Source organism: Dromiciops gliroides, chromosome 2 (assembly GCF_019393635.1).
Source record: "Dromiciops gliroides isolate mDroGli1 chromosome 2, mDroGli1.pri, whole genome shotgun sequence".
In the NCBI taxonomy this organism is placed as follows: Eukaryota; Metazoa; Chordata; class Mammalia; order Microbiotheria; family Microbiotheriidae; genus Dromiciops; species Dromiciops gliroides.
This window is the reverse complement of record NC_057862.1, coordinates 91,869-114,685: the sequence shown is the minus strand read 5'-3', so window position 1 is coordinate 114,685 and position 22,817 is coordinate 91,869. Positions and strand designations below refer to the sequence as shown.

Genomic DNA, 22,817 nt, shown 5'->3' with positions numbered 1-22,817 from the left:
AAGTGTCTGAGGTCAGATTTGAACTCAGGTACTCCTGAATCCAGGGCCCATGCTTTATCCACTGTGCCACCTAGCTTCCCCCTTATAAATATTTTTGTACAAATAGGTCCTTTTCTCTTTTTTGGGACATCTTTGAGATATAAACCTAGCAGTGGTATTGCTGGATAAAGGGCATGCACAGTTCTATAGCCCTTTGGGCATACTTCCAAATGGGTAAGTATAACATGAATTTATTAATACTACACCAGTAAAGGACTGACCATGTGTCTCTCTAACTTCTCACAGTCTGAGACCGCATGGTAGAGAAAGCAGGGAGATAGCTTCAGTATGCCAGTTAGAGCAAGCAGGAGAAAAGCCCCCAAATACCCAGAAGACCCTGAAGACCTAGAAGACCCATGTTGTCCGAAAACCCTCTAAAACCCAAAAGACTTAGAAGACCTAGCAAAGGACCATGCTGTCCTAAAAGAGGAGACCTTTGTGGCAGCTTCCAGGGTTTTTTGATAGAGGCAGGTCATTATGCATTGATCAAAGCTAATTGGTTAGCATCATTCAATTCCATTGGTTTGCATGATTTGAAGGTGGTCTACATTGAAATGAACTCTACAGATGACATCAGGGAAGAGAATGCAAAAGACTCTCATTCAAGTTGCTCAAGGCAAAGTCCATTATCTAGGTGTGGTTTAATCCCATCAGTCCTTCGCTGAGCTAGACAAAAGACTCCATTTCTCTTGTTCCCTTGGGTTTGTCCCAAATGAAACTGATGAAGTTTCTCAAGGGGAACTGGATTTTCTGTATGGAGAAAGTGATCTCTGGGTCCCCCAAGAAATCCATTGTTAACACTTATTTTCTCAAGGCTCAAAGGTGTCACTTCCATACAAATTATTCCAGGTGTGACTTTATATTTTCATCATCAGTGGTCAGACAATCCATCAGATACAAATAACGTCTCTATTGCAAGCAAACTTATAACAAGCCTTGTGAAGCCTTCTTCCCCTGCAGTGAAGATGGCTCCTGCCTTGGCCAGGAGTTCAGCTCTTTCCATCTTCTTTTGTAGCTGAGATCTCTCTGCCATCTGGAAGCCAGTTCTGCAGGTGCAGGTCCTAAGTAGCTCTGAGCCAGGCCCCCGAGTGGTGCCTAGTTTCTACTCATTCCCTTTCAACTGGGTTCCTGCCCCCACTCCCCACCTCAGTCGGGAGTGGTCTCAGTTACTCACTAAACCGCTTCATCACTTCAGAATTGGACACCCTTCTGTCAGCAGCTTCATGCCCAGGGCTGAGAAGATTTTATGGTCTTGCCCAAAGAGAAGGTCCTTGCTGAGTTCTCAGAGAACTTCATGGAAAAGGAGACTTGACAGTGTGCTTTTCTCAAAGAGTACTTTCTTATTTTTCATTTCAAAGTAGAATGTACCCAATTAGCAATGTAAAGGTGGGGGTCCTTAGGTATTCCTCAAGAGAGAATCACACTCTGGCCCACAGTCCAATTCGAAGGAAAGTGTTCTTTTCTTTGGTGCTGGGAAAGTGACCGCGTGGGAAGTCCAAGACTTCACTCCTGGGGAGGAGATGGCTTAGAAACATCCTCCCCAGGAACGGAGGGAAGGGGCAGCCGTGGGGTGACCTCCCCCCCCCCCCGACCATGGGAAGTTCCCTTTTGGGGTGGGGAAAGCCCGGCTGCTGGTCCTATTCCTGAGGGTGGAGGGGGATAGCTTTGAAACGACGGGTGATCGTCCCAGGTAGCGGCCGCCCCTCCTTCTCAGGTGTGTCCGGCCTGACGGCCGGCTGGCCGGACACACTTGACCGGTCCCTCGATCGCTCATTCGTCTGTCCAGTATCTGGTCCCCTTCGGCTCTGCTTCTCCCGGGAGAACCCGAGCCCACAGCAGGACCACGCTCGCCACCTGTCACAGCATCCTCACGTGAGGAGGAGAGAGTTCTCCCCCAGGGCAGGGAGGAGGGAGAGGACCAGCTGTGGGGGTGGGGCCCAGGGGGGCGGGGTTTGGAGGCCTGGGAGGAGCCTAGGGCGAAAGAAGAGGTGACCTTCCCGCGGCTCTGGCAATCTAGGTGCGGAGGGCGGGGCCTGAGCTCCGGGCCGGCCTGTGATTGATTGGCTGATACGGTAGAGGGGGGGGGGCGGATAGAAACTGGCAGTCCCGGAGCTGACGTCACTCGGCGTTCCGGAAGCAGGCGGGGAGGAGTCCGGTCCCGGACAGGTCGGAGCCGTGGTTGGGCTGCCCGCGCTCTTGGGGGTCCCCCTCCTCGTCGGACCCCATGGTGAGCGCCCCCTCCCAGGCCCCAGCCGCTCCCGCAACACCCCCCAACCTCCCAGGCCGCGCCTCCCGGCCCCACCTGGGGTTGTCCCGCCTCTGCGCGCCGGCTCCTCCCTTGGGCACCCGGCCCTGCCGCCAGCCCCAGCAGAGGGCCCCCCTCGGGACTCTCTCGCTCCCCGGACCGAGCCCAAGGCCCCGCGGCCTCCCGGGCACTTCCCTGTCGGGAGCGCCCCAATCTCTGCACGTGAGGGCAGGGCCCGGGCCTCTGGGGCCTCGTGCCTGCCCTGGGACCCCTCCCCACCTCACGGTGGGTGGAGGCTTGGAATCCGGTCGAGATCAGGCCTTGGTCCCTCAGGAAGAGGGTCCCCTTCCTTTGCGGAGAGCCCACCCTGTGAAGTAGCCCAGGGCGCCCCGCCGAGAAAAGAGGGGAGTTCTTGGGGGTCCCTCCCTGGTTCAGCAGCTAGAGAACCAAGGGAAAGGGGCGCAGGGTGAGGAGTGGACCCCAGGCCCGAGTGAGGAAAATGGCCCTTTTGTGTACGGGGCGAAGTGGGATGGGAGTCCAGCCCACGCCCCATGCGCTGGCCCAAGCCCTGCCGTGGCGGCGGCGGTGGGGGGGGGGGGGGGGAGGAAACAGGCGGCTGAGCCCTCCCACGGCTCAGGCTTCCGCAGAGCTGGCCAGCCTCTCCAGCATGGGCCCTCTTGGCTTTTCTCCCCACTGGTATAGCCCTCGGGGCATACTGAGGTAATTTCTCCTGGAGAAATTGGCAGCTCTTCCCTTGTCGTGTAGCTCAATCCCGAGTCGGTGAGCCGTGCTCTTTGAATCAATAAAGGAACCCTCCTTTCTTCATCACCTGCCTTTTGTTTTATGAACCCAAGTGTTAGAACGAAGGAATGGGGGCGGGGGGGGGGGGCGCGCGCAGAGACAGGTGGAAGCTGTTTTGGCTATGACAAGTCATCCCCAGAGTAACCTGGAGCCCTCAGAGGAACAGGTGATAGAGCTCTTCTTCACTTGGCTAGGAGCTGCCTCCCACCCCTCAGGGCAGTCCCAACTCTGAGGAATATCACTTTAGAATCCTCTTCCTGTTTTCATCCAGAGAAGATTTTATTTCAGCTTCTCAAGAAGCAAACCAGATCTTTTCTTTAACTCTGTTCTTTTAAGTGATCTCATAAAACTCCCACCTGCACCCCCCCCAACCCTTACCCCCACTGAATACTCAAGAACTCTTCACAGAATTTTCTTTAGAATGTAACACATGAATTCTGATAAGGAAGACATTTCGTATCACTCTCTCTCTTTTTCCTGCACAGATCCATCTACCTCAGAGATAGAGCACATACTTTCTCCCTGATTCCATAGGGAGATGCATTGCAGAATAAAATTCTCAGCTTTATTACAACTGCTCATGTAAAATGCATTTCTCAAAATTCACTTGGGCTCTGAATGACTGTGCTTTTAAGAGCTGACTCTGATACTCATACAGGGCATGACCTTTGGGGAAATCCCTTCCCTGTGTGATTCATTCTCTTCCTGCAAAATGATGAGGGCTGGACTATTTAATTCTGAAGTGTCTTTCAGCTCTTTGTCCTATGACTTTTGATGGTTTAGGAGTTGGTGACGTTCAAGGAGGTGGCTGTGCACTTCACCAAGAAGGAGTGGGGCCTTTTGGACCCTCATCAGAAGGAGCTGTACAAGGAGGTCATGCTGGAGAATGCCCGGAACTTGCTCTCCCTGGGTAAGGACACTTCCCCTGGGAACTCTGAGTCTGTGACCGAAGGGAATATCTTCATTCCCTACCGTGCAGGGTTTGGTGCACTTATCAGTTATTATAAAGAGAAAAGTGCTGGTCTCCTGTGTTCAGGACACAGGGTCCTCCTTTTACTGGTTTTCCTAGACTAGTCAGTGAGGGTTTCTTGGGTTTGCCAGCAGAGGACTCTCAGCCGAAGAAGCAAACACACTCCCTGAATGAATTCGTATAGAAGGTTTCTATAAGTTTCAGGGAGTGAGGAGCCAGGCAGGGGGACAAGGTAAAAGCTGATACGTCAAGGTCCCTGGAGCTGGGTCTCGAGACCGATCTGGCACAAGAGCCCTTTTTAATTAGTTTGGGGGTGAGGAGTTTCTGCCAGAGTGGGACATGGCAGGATTTGGGGTGGGGCGAGGGAGGAGGAACGAAGGTTCTGGCTGTTTCTCAGAATCGGTTGCACAGCAGGATAACGTGACACAGCCTCCTTTGGGTTGCTTGTATTACAAGCACTGACATGTGATCCTTGTGGAGTGACTCTCAATATGGAGGTGCTCTGGGGACACACCCTTTTTCCCTGAGGAGAACTAAATTGCCAGGTTCTCTCTGTGACCATCCTTAATTGATTTCCCATGCCCAGGACTTCCAGTTCCCAAAGAAGATGCCATCTCTTATTTTGAGCAAAAGAATATACCATGGATGCTGGATCAAGAAGGCCTGAGGAGCAGCTGTCCAGGTGAGGGAGGTGAAACCTGGTATAGGAGAGCCGTGATGGCACGAGGCTTCTTTGTGTCATGGTGAAACAAGTGCTAGATTTGGGAACAGGAAGATCTGTCTTGGATCTTTGGGGGGGGGGGGTTGTAGTGAGGGGGAGTATTTTTTATCAGTGGTTTCCAAGGGTTTTTATCCTCTTTTGATAGAGGCAGGTCATTATACATTGATCAAAGCTAATTGGTTAGCATCATTCAGTTCCATTGCTTGGCATGATTTGAAGGTGGTCTACATTAAAATGGTCTCTACAGATGACATCTGGGAAAAGTATGCAAAAGACCCTCACTCAAATTGCTTAAAGGCAAAGTCCATTTTCTGGGTGTGGCTTAATCCCATCAGCCCTTCACTGAGCTAGACAAAAGACTCTATCTCCATTTCTCTTGTTCCCTTGGGCTTGTCTCAGATCAAGGAAAGCTGGACTTTGTGGAGTGGGCAGGGAGAAAGGGCTGAAAAACTGATCTCTTGGTCTCCCAAGAAATCCATTATGAATTCATATTTTCTCCCAAGGCAACAGGGATAGGGAGGAAAACCCACAGAGTCAGGAGGTGGAGTGTCCCATTTACAGAACAGAAAGGGGACCACTGGATTATAGCATATATGGGGGAAATATGTTAAAAGGAAACTGGAAGAATAGGAGAGGGGTTGGTGATGAAGTGTTCTCACTGTCCTAGAGAGGATTTAAGTTTGATCCTTTTGCTGGGGAGCCACTGGAGGTTGTTGAGTAGGTGGTGACATGGTCAGGTGAGAGCTTTAGGAAGATGACTTTGACAGCTGGGTTAGGGTTAGAGTTAGTAATTGACTGGTCTGGGAGAAGACAAGGCAGTGGGACCAAGCAGCAGGCCCTTAAGTAGCTCAGGTGTGAAGTGAGTGGTCCTGCACCCAGAAAATGACAGTGTTGGGAGAGAGGGAGGTATGCAAGGGATGATGCAAAGGTGGAAGCCACCTTTGTAAGAATAGAATTTTTTCAGACATGACTTTCCTTTTTCTACCACTGGAAAACTGGCTCCCTTCTCACTGAAACTACTGAATGGCAAACCCTATGTTGCACTTAGAAGCAGTCACAGTTTGATGTAATCACTGTGTGAACCCTAAAAGCGGTATGTGCCTGATTAGGGTGGTTTGGACTCACTGCAGAAAGAATTCTGTTATGGTTGAAACATGCATAAGTTTCTTGTCCCAGAGGAAGATTATCTTTGTAGCCAAATTGGGCCATGATTTACTTCTTAAGATGCCATTGACAAAGTTTTAGAACCTTCAAGGGCTTTGCGAACTACTGAATGTGAAGGAATGCAAGAGAACTAATAGTGCAGTATGCTGTCTACTTCCTTACAAAAGGTTGTTTTACTCAAGTTCCTTTATGAAACACATTTTCAGACATGGAAAATGCTGAACATTTTATAGCAAAATTGTGTTTGTTGCAAGAATTTTATTTTTATTTTAGTGAGCAGGGGTATTTAAAGATAAACTGTTAAAAATAAATAAATAATGCATGTCCCCAAAAGACCAGAACAAAATCTCTTATGTGCCAGGTAAGTAGAAAAAAAACAGTGCTGGCATTCATCATGTGATCTCAGATACTGTCACAGAAAATGTAAGATTGAAAGCAGTCCCCCAAAAATTACCTTGTGCTTACAGATATGACAGCTCATGAAATCATATGAATATTTAGTATATGTGCACCAAATGGCATAATATCTATGAGGAAGTCTCAGCTACTGGAATTTGGGTCTGGCCATTCTAAGCTCATGGCCTGAATTGTGAACAGAATGAGAATACCAGCCATGCCTGTGTCACAGGTTTGTTGTGAGGATCCAGTGCGATTGTGCATGAAACTCCTTGCAAATGAAATCATCCTTGGGATGTGAGCAAATAGCATTGTCAAATGATTGATTCTACCTATTTAAGTTTGAGGACTTTTCTCTTTGCCCAGGGAAATAGAATGTAAATCATTTTACATGCTACCTATGGAGGGCAGGGGGTATAATTACTTGTGTGTATGTGTCTGTGTATACATGTTTTGTTGTTGGCTTTTTTCAGAAAAAGAGATCAGACTTGAAATGAAAAAGACTACTGCAGAGCTAAGCCTTTCTGTGGAAGAAACTCACAAGCAAAGATCAGTGAGTGATGGTTCCTGTGACTTCACTTGCAGAGAAACCTATACTGTACAACAGAGAATCCACACTGGTGAGAAGCTTTATGAATGTGATCAATGCAGAAAGACATTCACAAAGAACTCCAGTCTTGTTCAACATCAGAGAATTCACACTGGAGAGAAACCTTATCAGTGTAATCAATGTGGAAAAGTTTTCAGGTATAGTTTCCATTTGACTCCACATCAGAGAATCCACACTGGAGAGAAACCTTATGAATGTAATCAATGTAGAAAGGTTTTCAGGTATAGCTCCCACCTTACTTTACATGAGAGAATCCACACTGGAGAGAAACCTTATGAATGTAATCAGTGTGGAAAGGCATTCATACAGAGATCTCATCTTGCTCAACACCAGTATGTCCATACTGGAGAGAAACCTTATGCATGTGATCAATGTGGAAAAGCTTACCTACAGAAAAACAGTTTTGTTGAACATCTGAGAATCCACACTGGAGAGAAACCTTATGAATGTAATCAATGTGGAGAAACTTTCAGATGTAGGAGGAGTTTTGCTGTACATCAGAGGATCCACACTGGAGAGAAACCTTATGAATGTAATCAGTGTGGAAAGGCATTCACACTGCCCTCCGGTCTTGCTTATCATCAGACAATCCATACTGGAGAGAAACCTTATGAATGTAATCAATGTGGAAAAACTTTTGTAAAGAGAAACAAGCTTGCCGAACATGAGAGAATCCACACTGAAGAGAAACCTTATAAATGCAATCAATGTGGAAAGACTTTCCGATGGAAGAAGAGCATTGCTGAACATGAGAGAATCCACACTGGAGAGAAACTTTATGAATGTAATCAGTGTGGGAAAACTTTCATATGTAGGAAGAGTATTATTGTACATCAGAGGATCCACACAGGAGAGAAACCTTATAAATGTAATCAGTGTGGAAAGGCATTCACACTGCCCTCCAGTCTTGCTTATCATCAGACAATCCATACTGGAGAGAAACCTTATGAATGTAATCTGTGTTTAAAATCCTTCGCACTTAAAAGCAAACTTGCTGAACATCAGAGAATCCACACAGGAGAGAAACCTTATGAATGTAATCAATGTGGAAAAGCATTCACACGGTGCTCTGGTCTTGCTAATCACCGGTTAATCCATAGTGGAGAGAAACCTTATGAGTGTAATCTGTGTTTAAAAACCTTCTCAAGGAAAGGCAACCTTGATGCACATCAGAGGATCCACACTGCAGAGAAATCTTATGAATGTATTCAATGTGGAAAAACTTTCCTAAAGAAAAACAAACTTACTGAACATCAGAGAATCCATGCTGGAGAGAAGGCTCATGTGTGTAATCAGTGTGCAAAGACATTCACAAAGCACTACCATCTAGTTCGACATCAGAAAATCCACACCAGAGAGAAATCTTATAAATGTAATTAAGGTGGAAAAGTTTTCAGGTACAGCACCAATCTTGCTGAACATCAGGGAATCCACACTGGAGAGGAACCTTATGAATGTAATCCATGTGGAAAGACTTTCAGATGTAGGAAGAGCATCATTGAACATCAGAGAATACACACTGGAGAGAAGCCTTATGAATATAATCAGTATGGAAAGCTTTTCATATTCAGCTCCAATCTGGCTCAACACCAGAGAATCTACAATGGTGAGAAACTTTATGAAGGTTTTCAACGTGGAAGGACATTCACACAGAGTTTCAATCTTGTTCAAAATGAGAGAATCCACAATGAAGAGAAAACTTATGCATAAAATCAATGTGGAAAAGCTTTCCTACAGAAAAACAGACTTGCTGGACATCAGAGAATCCACACTAGAGAGAAAACTTATGGATGTAATCAATGTGGAAAGGTTTTTACACAGAAAACCAGTCTTATTATATAGAAATGAATCTACACTGTAGAGAAACCTTTTGAATATAATCAATATGGAAAGTCTTTTACACAGAGCTCCCATCTTCTTAGACATAAGAGAATCCACACTGGAGAGAAACCTTATGAATGAAATCAGTGTGGTAAAGCCTTCCAGCAAAAGTTAGTCCTTTTATCTTTTTTATCAGAGAATTCATACTATGTAGGAATCTTATTACTAACATGAAGAGGGAGGTGGCAGCTTAGTGGCACCAGGCCTGAATTCAGGAGGACCTGAATTCAAATCTGACCTCAGATACTTGATACTTACTAGCTGAGTGACCCTGGGCAAGTCACTTAACCTTCATTGCCCCATCCCCCCAAAAACCACCAACAACAATAATAACAAAAAACATGAATGAGGAATGGCATTGAAGTGGAATACAGAACATCTTAGCAGAGCATTCTCTCTGGGTACAAGCTGTATATAGCCTCAGTGTGGGAAGGTCTTCAACCAGTGATCATCTCTTACTTGACATCAGAGGATTAATCCTGGAAAGAAGCCTTATGAATCTGTTCAAGAGGCCGTGCCTTTCTCTAGGTCACTGGTGAAGGGTTATATTTTGTTTCTGAATATAACAGAATAGTCAAATGAGGGGAAATAATTTATGCCAACCCATTAGGGTGCAAAACAGCAAATGGAGTCAATAGAGTTGTTCATACCTTAAAGGTTTGTATAAAAGGAGACATCTAGATGTTCTTTTAAAAAAATGTCTTCAGAATAAGTAAAAGGATTTGTGTCAGTATTATGTCAACTGGGGAGCAATGTTTGATTAAAGGAAGAAAACAGTTGTTTGATGGCATGAAAATTGGAGCAATTGAAGGAAATTTTATGGTCCCCTGCAGGCTACCTATACATATGTATTCAGCCTACATTCAGGCTATTGCATGTGACAATCAAGAAACTTATTAGTTTGAAGTAATTTCTGCTTCCTGATTTTTGTGACTCAACATTCATGGTCATGAGTTGGTGATTGGAGGTTTTTATGACCCCATCTTTTGGCTAGGATTAATAAAACCCTGGTGCGCACACTCGCTGGGGCTCAGGCGCCATGCCTTTGCACCAGCGCGGTGCTCTGCTCGCTGGCTGTAGCCGTTGCCATGGTGCTGGCAGCTCACATCATCACCACTTGACGACGCCTACATGGGCCTGGCAAAATTATAATGACTGGAAGCCCAGTGAGAGCAGTCATGTGACTGTCAATCAGGGCTGCCAGCCAATTAGCTTGGGGTTGTGTGTGGACAGGCCGGGGTTTGCTGGGAAGGAGAAGGGAGGAGATTCTCTATTCTGGCATTTGAGCTGGAAAGAGATGGGACGCAGCTATGTGCTCTGCTGAGCCCCAGGCGGTGGTGTGATAGCAGGTAGTATAATTTTCCTTTCCCCATTCTTTTTTTCCCTTTTCCTTAATTCTACTAATCTTACTTGTGTTTTTAAGTCCGTTCTTGTTAATAAACCCTGTTCTGTTTTTCAAAGAGGCTGTTAATCTCCTTCCTTGCCCCAATATTGTGGCGAGCCGCCTAACTAACACTCCCCAATTAACATTTGGCCCCTATGGGAGTAAGGGATTTCCCTGATGGACTTGAGGCAGAGGAGAATCATGTGAAAAAGTAGCTGCTACTAAGCAAGTAAGAGGCCCTGTGATTTCTATCTAAAAAGTCTTCCATGGAATCAGTGAAAAAAAAAAAAAGCTAAAGAAGGTGGTCTAGCTGTACTAGACTTCAAACTATTATAAAATGGGAATTATCAAAACTATCTGCTACTGGCTAAGAAATAGAGTGTTGGATCATTGGAATAGATTAGGTACAAATTACATTTTAGTAAATGACCATGGTAATTGTGAGAACCAGGGGCTCCCGCCCCGTGCTGAGAAAGAATTCTACCTAAGATCAAATTGGCATCCTGATGTTGCCTAGCAGTTCATGGACTGCCTTTAAGTTATGTCAATCAATGGACTTGAATGCTACCAGCCAATTAGCTTGGAGCTGGGACTGCCCTGCTTCCTGTTCCATAAAGAGCTTCAGGTCAAAAAGACTGGGACTCTTTCTCTTGGATAGTATGAGGGGCCAGGTGAAGGGGGTTATTTTTCTCTCTTGAGCATAGGTCTAAACTAGTTTTTTTCCATTCTTTCAGAGACATGTGCTCTCTCTCTTTACTAACTTCTAATATACTTTAATAAATTCTTAAAGACTAAACTTGCTGAATTTATAAGTAAATCCTAGCTAGTTTCCCTCCCCCACCCCCACTGGGGGGCAGGTAAGGACACACACATTAGATTTGACTCCTCACAGTTGGTGACCCATGAAATGGAGTGCTGAACCCCTCAATCTTCTCATCTTCAAATTTGGTAAGAAATTTTACATTTATGTGCCTGTCCCTTTAAATTTCTTTTTTTCTTTTTTTCTTTTTTTTGGTGAGGCAGTTGGGGTTAAATGACTTGCCCAGGATCACACAGCTAGTAAGTGTTAAGTGTCTGAGGCCAGATTTGAAGTCAGGTCCTCCTGAATCCAGGGCCGGTGCTCTATCCACTGTGCCACCTAGCTGCCCCTCCCTTTAAATTTCAAAGTAGTGCTAAGTACTTGCTGTTTTCCCTTTAAATTTTCAAATGGGTTTCCTTAACTCCCGAAGTACCACTTTTCCAACTTTAGCCTGGCTAATTGGACAAGCAGGGGAAAAGATCATGTTAAAGCTTGGTCAATTTAAATTTTTGCCAGGCTTTGTTATGTGGTATGGAAAGTTCTAAATGTCATGGAGAGAATTAGAAAGAGCACACCCAGTGATATTCCCCAGGATTGCCCATTAGGAAAGCTACTCATGGATTGGATGAGGGAAAACACAGTGAAATCAACCATGACCAAAGGAAAGCTTATCGAACTGTTTTAAGTGGCATAGCGGAATGGCCTGAACATAGGTCATGTAATCCTCAAATATTGAGGCATTTGCAAAAAATCCTATGCCACTCGCCTCCTAAACATTTACTTTATTGGAAAGTCTGGTTCAGAGCAAGCAGGGATTATGATAGTGGGGATACAAGACAAGGAGGATCAAGGCCCGAGCTTGAATCTGAGCCTGTTTTTCAGGCTAGAATGCCAAATGGCCCAGCTTCTATCTCCTCTATCTCCTCTACAGAAAATTCACCTCTAGAGGAGACAGAGAAGCCCAACATTCTTCCCCTTCAAGAGATCATCACTCAAGATTGAAAGGGTAATGTAGTAAAGTTCAGACAATATACACCTTTTGAGCCCAAAGATTTGAGTTCATGGAAATGAGAAATTCCTAAATTTGATGAGGATCCCACAGAAGTTTATCAGTTTAGAGCAATTTTCAGAGGACATCATACCACTTGGGGTGATGTTACTGATCTCATAGAAACAATATTATCCCCCAGGGGAAAGAGCTGATATATTTGCTGCAGCAAACTCTTTAGAAACATCAGGAAAAGTTACTATCTAATGGCCTTTAGAAGACACTAACTGGGACCCCAATATCCCCGAGCATTTTGATATGTTGCAGGAAGCAAGAGAAACTTTGTTGAAGGCAATGGAATCCTGTGCTAGTAAGACTGATAACTGGCAAAAATTTATACAGTTCAAGAACCTAATGAAAGACCTAATAGATTCTATGACAGACTGTGTAAGAGTGCCAAACAATATACTAGACTAGACCCATTAGATTCTAGAGATGTCCATGTTATCTGTTCCCATTTTCTGCACCAGTCCTTGCTAGAAATACAGAAATATTTGGAAAGGCAGGGTCCAGATTGGAATGCCCTGAGTACTGACAGAATATAGCAGCATACATTTATGAAGGAAATGAGAGGGAAGAAAGGAATAGACAGAACATTTTAGCTCCATTACAGGAAACCATGGGGCAGTGAGACCAGGCAGTTGAGAATCTCAGCCCAATAGATTTTGCTATTGCTGCAATAGATGGTGACACATAATGCGGTACTGTAGGACTATGCAAAGGGAACAGACTCAAAACAGATATAGGTTCTCCCAGAGAAGTACAGAGAGCCAGAACTAACAGTTATAGATCTTTTCAGAGGGGTACAGAGAGGCAGAATCAAAACAGTGACCCTTTCAGAGAGATAGAGGGACAGAATCAAAATAGTTATAGGCCCTCTCAGAGGGGTACACATCAGCGAGATACAGAGGACTGATGGTGTAGGGGAGGGAAAAGGAGAAAAGGACGGTGGAATCTGAAGACTTTACCTTTCCACACCCCAAGATCTTTAGCCCTCTTGTGACAGTCCATTCACCTCCCCAGAATAATGAACCCCATGTAACACTTAGGGTTGGGGACACTTATGATTGGTTATTAGATACAGGAGCCTCAGGATCAGAATTAGTGAGCAAACCTGACCCTGAATGTACATCTATTGGATCTCTAAATGTAGTTTGAGTCTCAGGGAAAGTTCAAACAGAAAAATTAACCCCTTGCATGGTATCTGTGGGCCCATTAGCAGTAGAACACTCATTTCTACTTATGCCCGACTCTTCTGCAAATCTATTAGGTCGTGCCCTCCTTTGTAAACTTAGAGCAACCACATCTTGCTCCACAGATGGTGGCATTTCCCTGGAATTGCCAGAGGACACTGTTTACTTGCTATACCATTTGGCACATACATGTTTAGTATTGATATTACCTCATTATCTATTGCATCTTTCAGCAAGATGTTTCCTGCCTCATATCTTTTAATTAGATCTATTTTTGCCTTTGATTTGTCTGAGATAAGGATTACTACCCCTGCTTTTTTTTACTTCAGCTGAAGCATAAAATATTCTACTCCAACCTTTTACCTTTATCTTGTGTGTATCTCTCTGCTTCAAATGTGTTTCTTGTAAACAGCACATTGTAGGATTCTGGGGCTTTTGTTTGTTTTTTAGTGAGGCAGTTGGGGCTAAGTGACTTACCCAGGGTCACACAGCTAGTAAGTGTCAAGGGTCTGAGGCCAGATTTGAAGTCAGGTCCTCCTGAATCCAGGGCTGGTGCTTTATTCACTGCACTACCTAGCTGCCCCAGGATTCTGGTTTTTAATCCAATCTGCTATTCACTTCTGTTTGACGGCAGAGTTCATCCCATTCACATTCACAGTTATTATTACTATCTATTTCCCTCCATTCTATTTACCCCCTTTGTACTCCTCCCCCTTATTTCACCCTATTCCTCCTCACCAACATTTTGCTTCTTACCCCTGCCTCCCTCAATCTGCCCTCCCTTTTACCAGCCCCCCTACCTTTTCTTTACCCTTTTCTACCCTGCTTCTACTCTCCTATCAGTGCCCCCCCTTTCCCCTTACCCTTTTACTTCCCTAAAGAATAAGCTCAATTTCTTTTCTTTTCTTTTCTTTTTTTTTTTTTGTGGGGCAATGAGGATTGAGCTAGTAAGTGTCAAGTGTCTGAGGCCAGATTTGAACTCAGGCCCTCCTGAATCCAGGGCCTGTGCCCTGTGCTTTATCTACTGCACCACCTAGCTACTCCTCAATTTCTTTATCCAAATGAACGTATATGTTATTCCCTCTTTGAACCAAATCTGATGAGAGTAAGATTGAAACAATGCTCACCCCTCCCTTCTTTCCCTCCATTTTTGTACCTCTTCATATGATGTAATTAAAACCATTCCACCTCCCCTTTCCTCTTCTCCCCATAAACTCCTTTATTCACCCCTTTTCTTTATGTCAAAGACAATTTATATTTTATACCCTCTATGTATACTTCTGTATGTCCAAATAGAGATACAGTTCTCAAGAGTTATAAGGATTATCTTCCCATATAGGAATGTAAACAGTTTAACCATATTGAATAACTCCCCCCCCCCCCACCCCGTTTGCCTTTTTAAACTTCTCTTAAGTTTGGTGTGTTAAGATTGAATTTTCTGTTCAGTTCTTTCATTGAATGTCTGTCTTTTACCCTGAAAGAGAATGATTAGTTTTTCTGGGTAGTTCATCCTTGGTTGTAATCCAAGCTCCTTTGCCTTCTGGAACATCATATTCCAAGCCTTGCGATCCTTTAATGTTGAAGCTGCCAGGTCCTGTGCAATCCTGACTGTGGCTCCAGAACTTTTAAATTGCTTCTTTTTGGCTGCTTGGAGTATTTTCTCCTTCATCTGATAATTCTAGAATTTGACTACAATATTCCTTGGAGTTTTCCTTTTGGAGCCTCTCAGGAGGTGATCAGTAGATTCTTTCAATGACAGTTTTATCCTCTAATTCTATATCAGGGCAGTTCTCCTTGATAATTTCCTGGAATATGGTGTCTAGACTCTTTTTCTGATCATGGCTTTCAGGTAGTCCAATAATTTTCAGATCATCTCTCCTGGATCTTTTTTCCAGGTCAGTTGTTTTTCTAATGACATTTCACATTTTCTTCTATTTTTTCATTCTTTTGATTCTCTTTGACTGATTCCTGGTGTATCATGGAATCATTAGCATCCATCTGTCCAATTCAAATTTTTAAGGCGTTGTTTTCTTCAGTAAGCTTTTGCACTTCTTTTTCCATTTAGCCAAATGCATTTTTTAAGGAATGTGCTTCCTTTTCCATGCTGCTGATTCTTTTTTTCATAATTTTCTTCTGTTGCTTTCATTTCTCTCCCCATTTTTTCTTCTACCTCTTTCAATTGATTTTGAAAATCCTTTTTGAGCTCTTCTAAGAAGTCTTTTTGGTCTTGAGACCAAGTCATTTTTCCCTCTTGAGGCTTCACATGTAGGCAATTTGAGAGTATTGTTCTCATCTGACTTTCTGTTTTGCTCTTCCCTATCCACCCAGAAGCTCTCAAGGGTAAGAGCCCTCTTCTGTTTCTTACTCATATTGCAGCTTATTTTTTTAAGTTGAGGTCTGCTCTTGGGCACAATGGTGACTGTTTCAGGCTTCTTGTGCTGGGGTGTAGGGGCTGTGTCACTAGCTTTCTATTCTGAGTCCTCTATGGCTTGTGGATTTCTCACTGTCCTGCACTTGCTCCCTGTGCTTGCTCCTGGCATGCTGGGATGGCCAGACCTGGTCGCACCTGTCCTGTGGGTGGCCCTACAGCTGGCAGCCTGCCCTCTCAGCTGGTGCTGGTAGATCTCACCACTGGCCTGCTGTGCCACCAGCTTGCCAAGCCAGGATCAAGGGGCCTCAGTTGCTCCACTGTGGCCAAGAGCTTCCTGCTGACTTAGCCAGACCCCCTCAGTGCAGAGCTGCATTGTGAGCTGCACTGTGCTCCTCCCTTGCCTGAGTGAGACTGACCTTTCCTGAAGTCTTCCAAATTATTTCAAGTTGGAAAATTGTGTGTCTCTGTTTTTTTTTGTGGTTTCTGTAGTTTCAGAATACATTTAAAGGCATGATTAAATGTTGTTTCTGAGTCTTAAAAATTAAGTATTAACTAGCTAATCTGGAAGATTATATAACTGGACTTATGAAAAATTATGATTATAAGAAAAATTATAAGTTTAGAAAAATTACAATTGGGCCATAAGTCCCATCTGGGTCGCTATTCAAATGTAAAAATATTTTAATAACTTGCTGGCCTAATTTGGGGGGGACTAATTTGACTGGAGGACTAATCTGGGGACTTTTGACCCACTAGATATCTGACTGCTATTAACTTAATATGGGCCGTTTATAAAGTTCCACCACACTGCTCCACTCCCAAAATCAATAAGCAAAGGATTAAGAAGCCTCTTCCATTTTAACAGCAGAGGGTTTATTTATGAGATACAATTTAAAATTAAGAATAAAGGGAAATAAAATGTACAACCTGACTGCATTCTGGCACGTCTCTTTCCACCTGGAACTTTTTAGCCTCATCCTGCGTACCAACAGACCTTCTTCTAGTGTTCCCCTCACTGAAAATCCCCCCTGGTCAGTATCAGCCTCTGTTCCTTCTTGCTCTTAGCTTTTTCTCCTTCCTCCATCTCTTAGTGCTCCAGCCTGTCTTTTCCAACCTCTTAACGTTCTGGCCTCTCCCTTCCTTTATGTAGCCTCAGTCTCCTTAGCATCCTTGTAGCCCCTTTCTGTCTGTTCCTCCCACTTAACCTTCTGTCCTCTCCCTTCCTCCTCGTCCTTCACACCCCTCAAATCTCGGGCTCCCTGCGCCCCCCCCCCCACACCAAGCTAATCCGCCAGCCGCACTAGGGCTGCAGCTGGGGGGGACACTCGAGCATCCTGTGTATACCACACCCAGGGCTCCAGGGGCCCATGCCCCCTGCTGTGTGCCCAGGGACCTCTGCACAGGCTATGCCAGAGACCGGTCTGGACAAGCTGAGGATCTCTGGGATAGATCCAGTCAGGGCAGAGGGGGCTGGGGATGGGGCTTTTCCCCCCAGCTGTCTGACCTGGTGTCTCAGCCCACGGGGCTTTTTGGCTTAGCTGAAGTGGAGGGGAAGGGGCACTAGCCCCTCACCCAGAAAAATCTTTGAGTGCCCAAGGCTTTCTAATCTCAGCCCAAAGGTAGGGTCCCCAAATCAAAATAAATTTCCACATGAGGGAAACCTGGGAGAGCTCAGGCAACTTCCTGGCTTCTCTCTGCCATCTTGGCTCCACCACTCATTCCGATTAAAAACATGAGAGAGAGGAAAAAAAAACAAAAAACATGAGAGAGCATAGGAATAAATGGAGCTTTCCTTAAAACGATAAGCAGTATCTACATAAAACCATCAGCAAATATTATATGTAATGGAGATAAGTTAGAGGTATTCCCAGTAAGATCAAGGGTGAAACATGGATGTGCATTATCACCTCCATTATTTAATATTGTACTAGAAATGCTAGCTTTAGCAATAAGAGAAGAAAAAGGAATTAGAATAGGCAAAGAGGAAACAAAACTATCACTATTTTTTTAAAAAACTATCACTCTTTGGGGTAGCTAGGTGGCACAGTGGATAAAGCACCAACCCTGGATTCAGGAGGACCTGAGTTCAAATTCAGCCTCAGATACTTGACACTTACTAGCTGTGTGACTCTGGGCAAGTCACTTAACCCCAGTTGCCTCACCAAGGAAAAAAAAAGAACAACTTATACACCACCTCACAGAAAAACAAACAAACAACAACAACAACAACAAAATTATAACTCTTTGCAGATGATATGATGGAATCAACTAAAAAACTACTTGAAACAGTTAACAACTTTAGCAAACTTGCAGGATATTAAATAAATCCACACAAATCATTAGCATTTCTATACATGACCAACAAAGCTCAGCAGCAAGAGATAGAAAGAGAAATTCCATTTAAAGTAACTGTAGACAATATAAAATATTTGGGAGTCTACCTGCCAAGATAAACCCAGGAACTCTATGAACACAATTACAAAATATTTTGCACACAAATAAAATCAGATTTAAATAATTGGAAAAATAACAATTGCTTATGGATAGGCTGAGCTAATATAATAAAAATTATAATTCTCCCTAAATTATTTTACTTATTCAGTGCCATACCAATCAGACTATCCAAGTTATTTTATGGAGCTAGGAAAAATTACAACAATATTCATCTGGAAGAACAAAAGGTCAAGAATATCAAGGAAACTAATGAAAAAAATGCACAGGAAGATAGGCTAGCTGTACCAAATCTAAAGCTATACTATAAAGTGGCTATTATCAAAACTATTTGGTACTGGCTAATAGTGTTGGATCAATGGAATAGTTTAGGCACAGGAGATAGTAGTAAATGACTATAGTAATCTACTGTTTGATAAATCCAAAGACTCCAGCTTCTCAGATTAAAAACTCACTATTTGACAAAAACTGCTGGGAAAACTGGAAGATAGTGTGGCAGAAATGGCATAGACCAACATGTTATACCATATACTAAAATAAGGTCAGAATGGATATATGAGGATTTCCAGGGTGGAGCTAAGATGGGAAAGGAAAGTCCCTATGGGCTTCTTCTACTGAAGTAGATCTCCTTAAATCAGCTGTGCCTGTTATCATTAAGGCCAAATGTGGCCCAGCACCATCCATTCCATAATATCCCTCATCTAGAGAAGCCATTGAGAGAATTTCTCCTATAATTGAGGCTTTGACAAACCAAGACATAATTGTCCCATGCTCTTATTCCCCATGCAAAAGCCCTATTTTGCCAATGAAAAAACCCAAGCTTGGGCCAGATGGCAAGCCTGTTTACCATTTTGTACAAGATTTGCAAGCAATTCTTATGTTATACCTAGATATCCCTTAGTACCAAACCCTGCTATTATTATTTCTTCAATCCCATGTGAAGCAACATGCTTCACAGTGGTAGATTTTGCTCTGCTTTCTTTTCAATACCAGTACACTGGGAATCCCAATATTTGTTTGCCTTTACCTATGTGGAAATTTATTTTGATTTGGGGACCCTACCTTTGGGCTGAGATTAGAAAGCTTTGGGCCCTCAGGGTTTTTTCTGTGTGGGAGGGGCTGGTGTCTCTGCCCCTCCACTTCAGCTGAGCCAAAAAAAAGCCCCGTGGGCTTTTCAGGATGCCAAGTCAGATGGCTGGGGGAAAAAGCCCCAGCTCCCTCTCTGCCCTGAGAGGATCTATCCCAAAGATCCCAGGCTCGTCCAGGCTGGGCTCTGGTGTAGCCCGTGCCGAAGTCACAAGTGCACAGCGGGGGGCACGGGCCCCTAGGTGTGTTCGAGCCTCCCGGGCCCAGCCCTAGTGCCGGCGGATTAGTTTGGCGTGTGCAGGGGTGCAGGGAGCCCCGAGGTTTGGGTGGTTAGAAGGAAAATATATACCGGGGAGTTAGAAGTGAAAGGGGCAGTGGACTGACAGAGCAGACAGATGGAACAGGAGAAGGTAAAAAAGACCAGGGGACCCTGGAGCACTAGGAGAATGCTAGAAGAAGGTCCATTGGTAAGCAGGAGGAGGCTAAAAAGTTCCAGGTGCAGCAGGTGGAAAAAGATGCACTGGAATGCAGTCAGGTTGTACATTTTATTTCCCTGTATTCTTCATTTTAAATTGTATCTCATAAATAAACCCTCTGCTGTTAAAATGGAAGAGGCTTCTTAATCTTTTGCTTATCAATTTGGAAGCAGTGTGGAAGAAATTTTTAAACAGCTCATATTAAGTTAATAGTCAGATAGCCAGTGAGTCAAGAGGCTAAAGATTAGTCCCCAGCTAGGTTAGCCCCCCCCAAATTAGGCCAGCAAGTTAATAAAATATTTTTACATTTGAATGGTGACCCAGATGGGACCTATGACCCAATTATAGTTTTTCTAAACTTATATTTTTTCATATAGTTATAATTTTTCATACAAGTCCTGTAAAGAATTAATTATTTGAGGTTTTTATGACCCCATCTTTTGGCTAGAATTAAAAAAAAAAAACAAACCTCAGCGTGTGCACTGGCCTCTGGGGCTCCGCAAATGGTATGGTACTCCACCTATTGGTTGTAGCTATCGCCATGGCGCTGGCACCTCACATCATCACCACGACACCTACATGAGCCTGGCAAAATTATGATTGGAAGCCTAGTGAGGGCAGTCATGTGACTGTCAGAGCAGCCAGCTAATTGGTTGGGGGCTACTGGGGTTTGCTGGGAAGGGGGAGGAGAATTGGCCATTCTAGCTGGAAGCTAGGAAGCCACAGGAGCGGGGCTGTGTATTCTCAGCTGATTCCTGGGCGGTGGTATTTTTTTAAGGTTGTATAATTTCCCTTTCCCCATTTTATTTCCTTTCCCTTGATCCTACTGATCCTGTTTGTGTGTGTGTTTTTTTAAGTTTGTTCTTGTTAAAATAAATCCTGTTCTGTTTTGAGGGAGGCTGCCGGTCTCCTTCCTTGCCCCAATATTACAGTGAGCCGCTTAGCTAACACTCCCCAATTAAAAATTAGTCCCCACAGTACAGTTGTTATAAATTTTTTTAGATTAAGATTAGCTACTTTATATATATATATATATATATATATATATATATATATATATATATATATATATATATATATATATATATTTACACCTGGAAGGATAAACAGTGGACTTGGACTAGACTCCCACAGGGGTTTGTTGACAATCCTACACTATTCTCCCAGATTTTGCATCAGGTTAAAGCTTCTACCTTAGTCCAATATGTAGATGGCTGCACCTAATGCTGAGATTTGCCAGGAAGACAGCCAACACCTGTTATTAGAGTTGCACAAAAGAGGCCACAAGGTCTCTAAGTCTAAAGTACAATGGGGTCTACCTCAGGTGGAATATTTGGGTTTTGTTTTGGCTGCTGGCACTAAGCATGTCCAAACTATTCAACAACTCTCTGCTCCCTCTACTAAGAAGCAGCTAAGAGCCATTCTGGGAGCAGCTGGATATTTCAGACAATGGATACCTTTTTTTTGTTGTTGTTGTTAAATTACTAAGCCTCTTACAGCTCTAACCAAAAATTCTGTCCCAGAACCTTTATAGCTGGATTCCCAGCATCTTTCAGCTATAACAGAATTAAAATGAGCCTTGTTATCAGCACCTACACTAGGACTCCCAGACTACAGTAAGTCTTTTACTCTTTTTGTACATGAATAGAAGGGAGTGGCTTCTGGGGTCCTGACTCAAAAATTAGGACCTGTCCAGTGCTCAATAGCTTATTATTCAAGCCAACTAGATTATGTGGCCTCTGGGGCACCAGCTTGCTTCAGGGCAGTGGCAGCTACAGCCCTTTTGGCAGAAAAAACCTCTAATCTAGTCTTAGGTAACCCTCTAATTGTGCAATGCCCTCATGAAGTTAAGGCTCTTGCTATGTCATAGGACACAGGCTTTTTCATATCAAAGCCTCACTAGATATGAAGTAACCCTGCTAGGAAATGAAAGAATCACTTTAAAGCACTGTACAGTCCTTAACCCAGCAACATTGCTCCCTGACCTGCCACTCTCAGGGGAGCCTTTGCATGACTGCACCTCCCTAGTTGACATAGCTGAGAAACTTCATGATGATCTTTTTGACACACCCTTAGAGAACCCTGATTTTATTTTCTATACTGATGGTTCCTCATTTATGCTTGAAGGTATCCTTTATACAGAAGCTGCTGTAGTTTCTGATTATGATAATATCTGGGCAGCTTCTCTGCCTTCACATCTTAGTGCACAGGCTGCTGAACTTATGGCTCTCACACAAGCCTGTCCTCTAGCCAGAGGAAAAAGTGCTACTGTTTATGTTGACTCCAGATACATATTCAGTGTCTGCCATACTATGAGTGTTATGGCTGCAGAGAGGATTTTTAACATCTGCTGGCAAAGTTATTGCTATTGGAGAATTTATTAAAGATCTCCTATCTGCCTTAAAACTCCCATCTGCTTTACTATTGTTCATTGTCCTGCTCATACTGCGAAAAGCAACCCTGTTTCAAAAGGGAACAAATGAGCTGCTGCTGCTAAGCTTGCTGCTTTGGAAGCCCCTGAACATGTATTTAATCTTTCTCTTTCTGATGATGTTTCTATTACTCTTACTTATGATAAGTCTGAAGTAGAGAAGTGGAAAAACAAATTCAAGGCTAAAGAAGTCAATGGAGTCTGGGTGACTCCAGAGGGGAAGCCACTTCTCCCCCAAAGCTTCTATCATCAGGTATGCCTATCCACAGAAAAGGCCACTTTGGCACACAAGGAATTATAGACTCAATAAAAAGGGTTTCAATTGCCCCTGGAGTCACTAATGTGGCCTCTAGGGTTTGTGCCTCTTGTTCAGTTTATCAGACTTATAATCGACATGCTTTCTGGGCTAAAGCTTATGGAGGATGTCCTTTAGCTTATACATCTTTTGAGCATCTACACACTGATTATATTACAACGCCTAAGGGAGGAAGTTATAAGTTTTGTCTTGTTATAATTGATCAACTCACTGAGTGGGTGGAGGCATTTCCCAGCCCCTGAGCCACAGCTGACTTTGTTGCCAAAACGCTTCTTAAAGAGATAGTCCCTTGCTTTGGCCCACCAGCCCGCAATGATTCTGACAAAAGCACACATTTCACTGACTCTGTTTTATCCCAAATATACTCGTTCTTGGGAGTTACTCCAAAATTCCATACACCTTACCACCCACAAAGTTCAGGCCAGGTGGATTGTA

At 43.8% G+C, this 22,817-nt stretch overlaps 1 protein-coding gene across 1 annotated transcript; it reads left to right on the top strand.

Moving 5' to 3' along the window:
• Nucleotides 1–2,172: 2,172 nt before the first annotated feature.
• Nucleotides 2,173–10,821, top strand: LOC122738990 (zinc finger protein 420-like). Its single transcript, XM_043980862.1, has 4 exons — nt 2,173–2,266; nt 3,869–3,995; nt 4,642–4,737; nt 6,810–10,821. The coding sequence occupies exons 1-4, from the start codon at nt 2,264–2,266 to the stop codon at nt 8,324–8,326; spliced, it is 1,743 nt and encodes a 580-aa protein (XP_043836797.1). The 5' UTR covers nt 2,173–2,263; the 3' UTR covers nt 8,327–10,821.
• Nucleotides 10,822–22,817: the final 11,996 nt, after the last annotated feature.

Coding starts and splice junctions, on each gene's coding strand:
- LOC122738990 (XM_043980862.1), top strand. Junction 3,996..4,641: donor CCGGAACTTGCTCTCCCTGG/GTAAGGACACTT, acceptor TCCCATGCCCAG/GACTTCCAGTTCCCAAAGAA. Junction 4,738..6,809: donor CCTGAGGAGCAGCTGTCCAG/GTGAGGGAGGTG, acceptor GGCTTTTTTCAG/AAAAAGAGATCAGACTTGAA.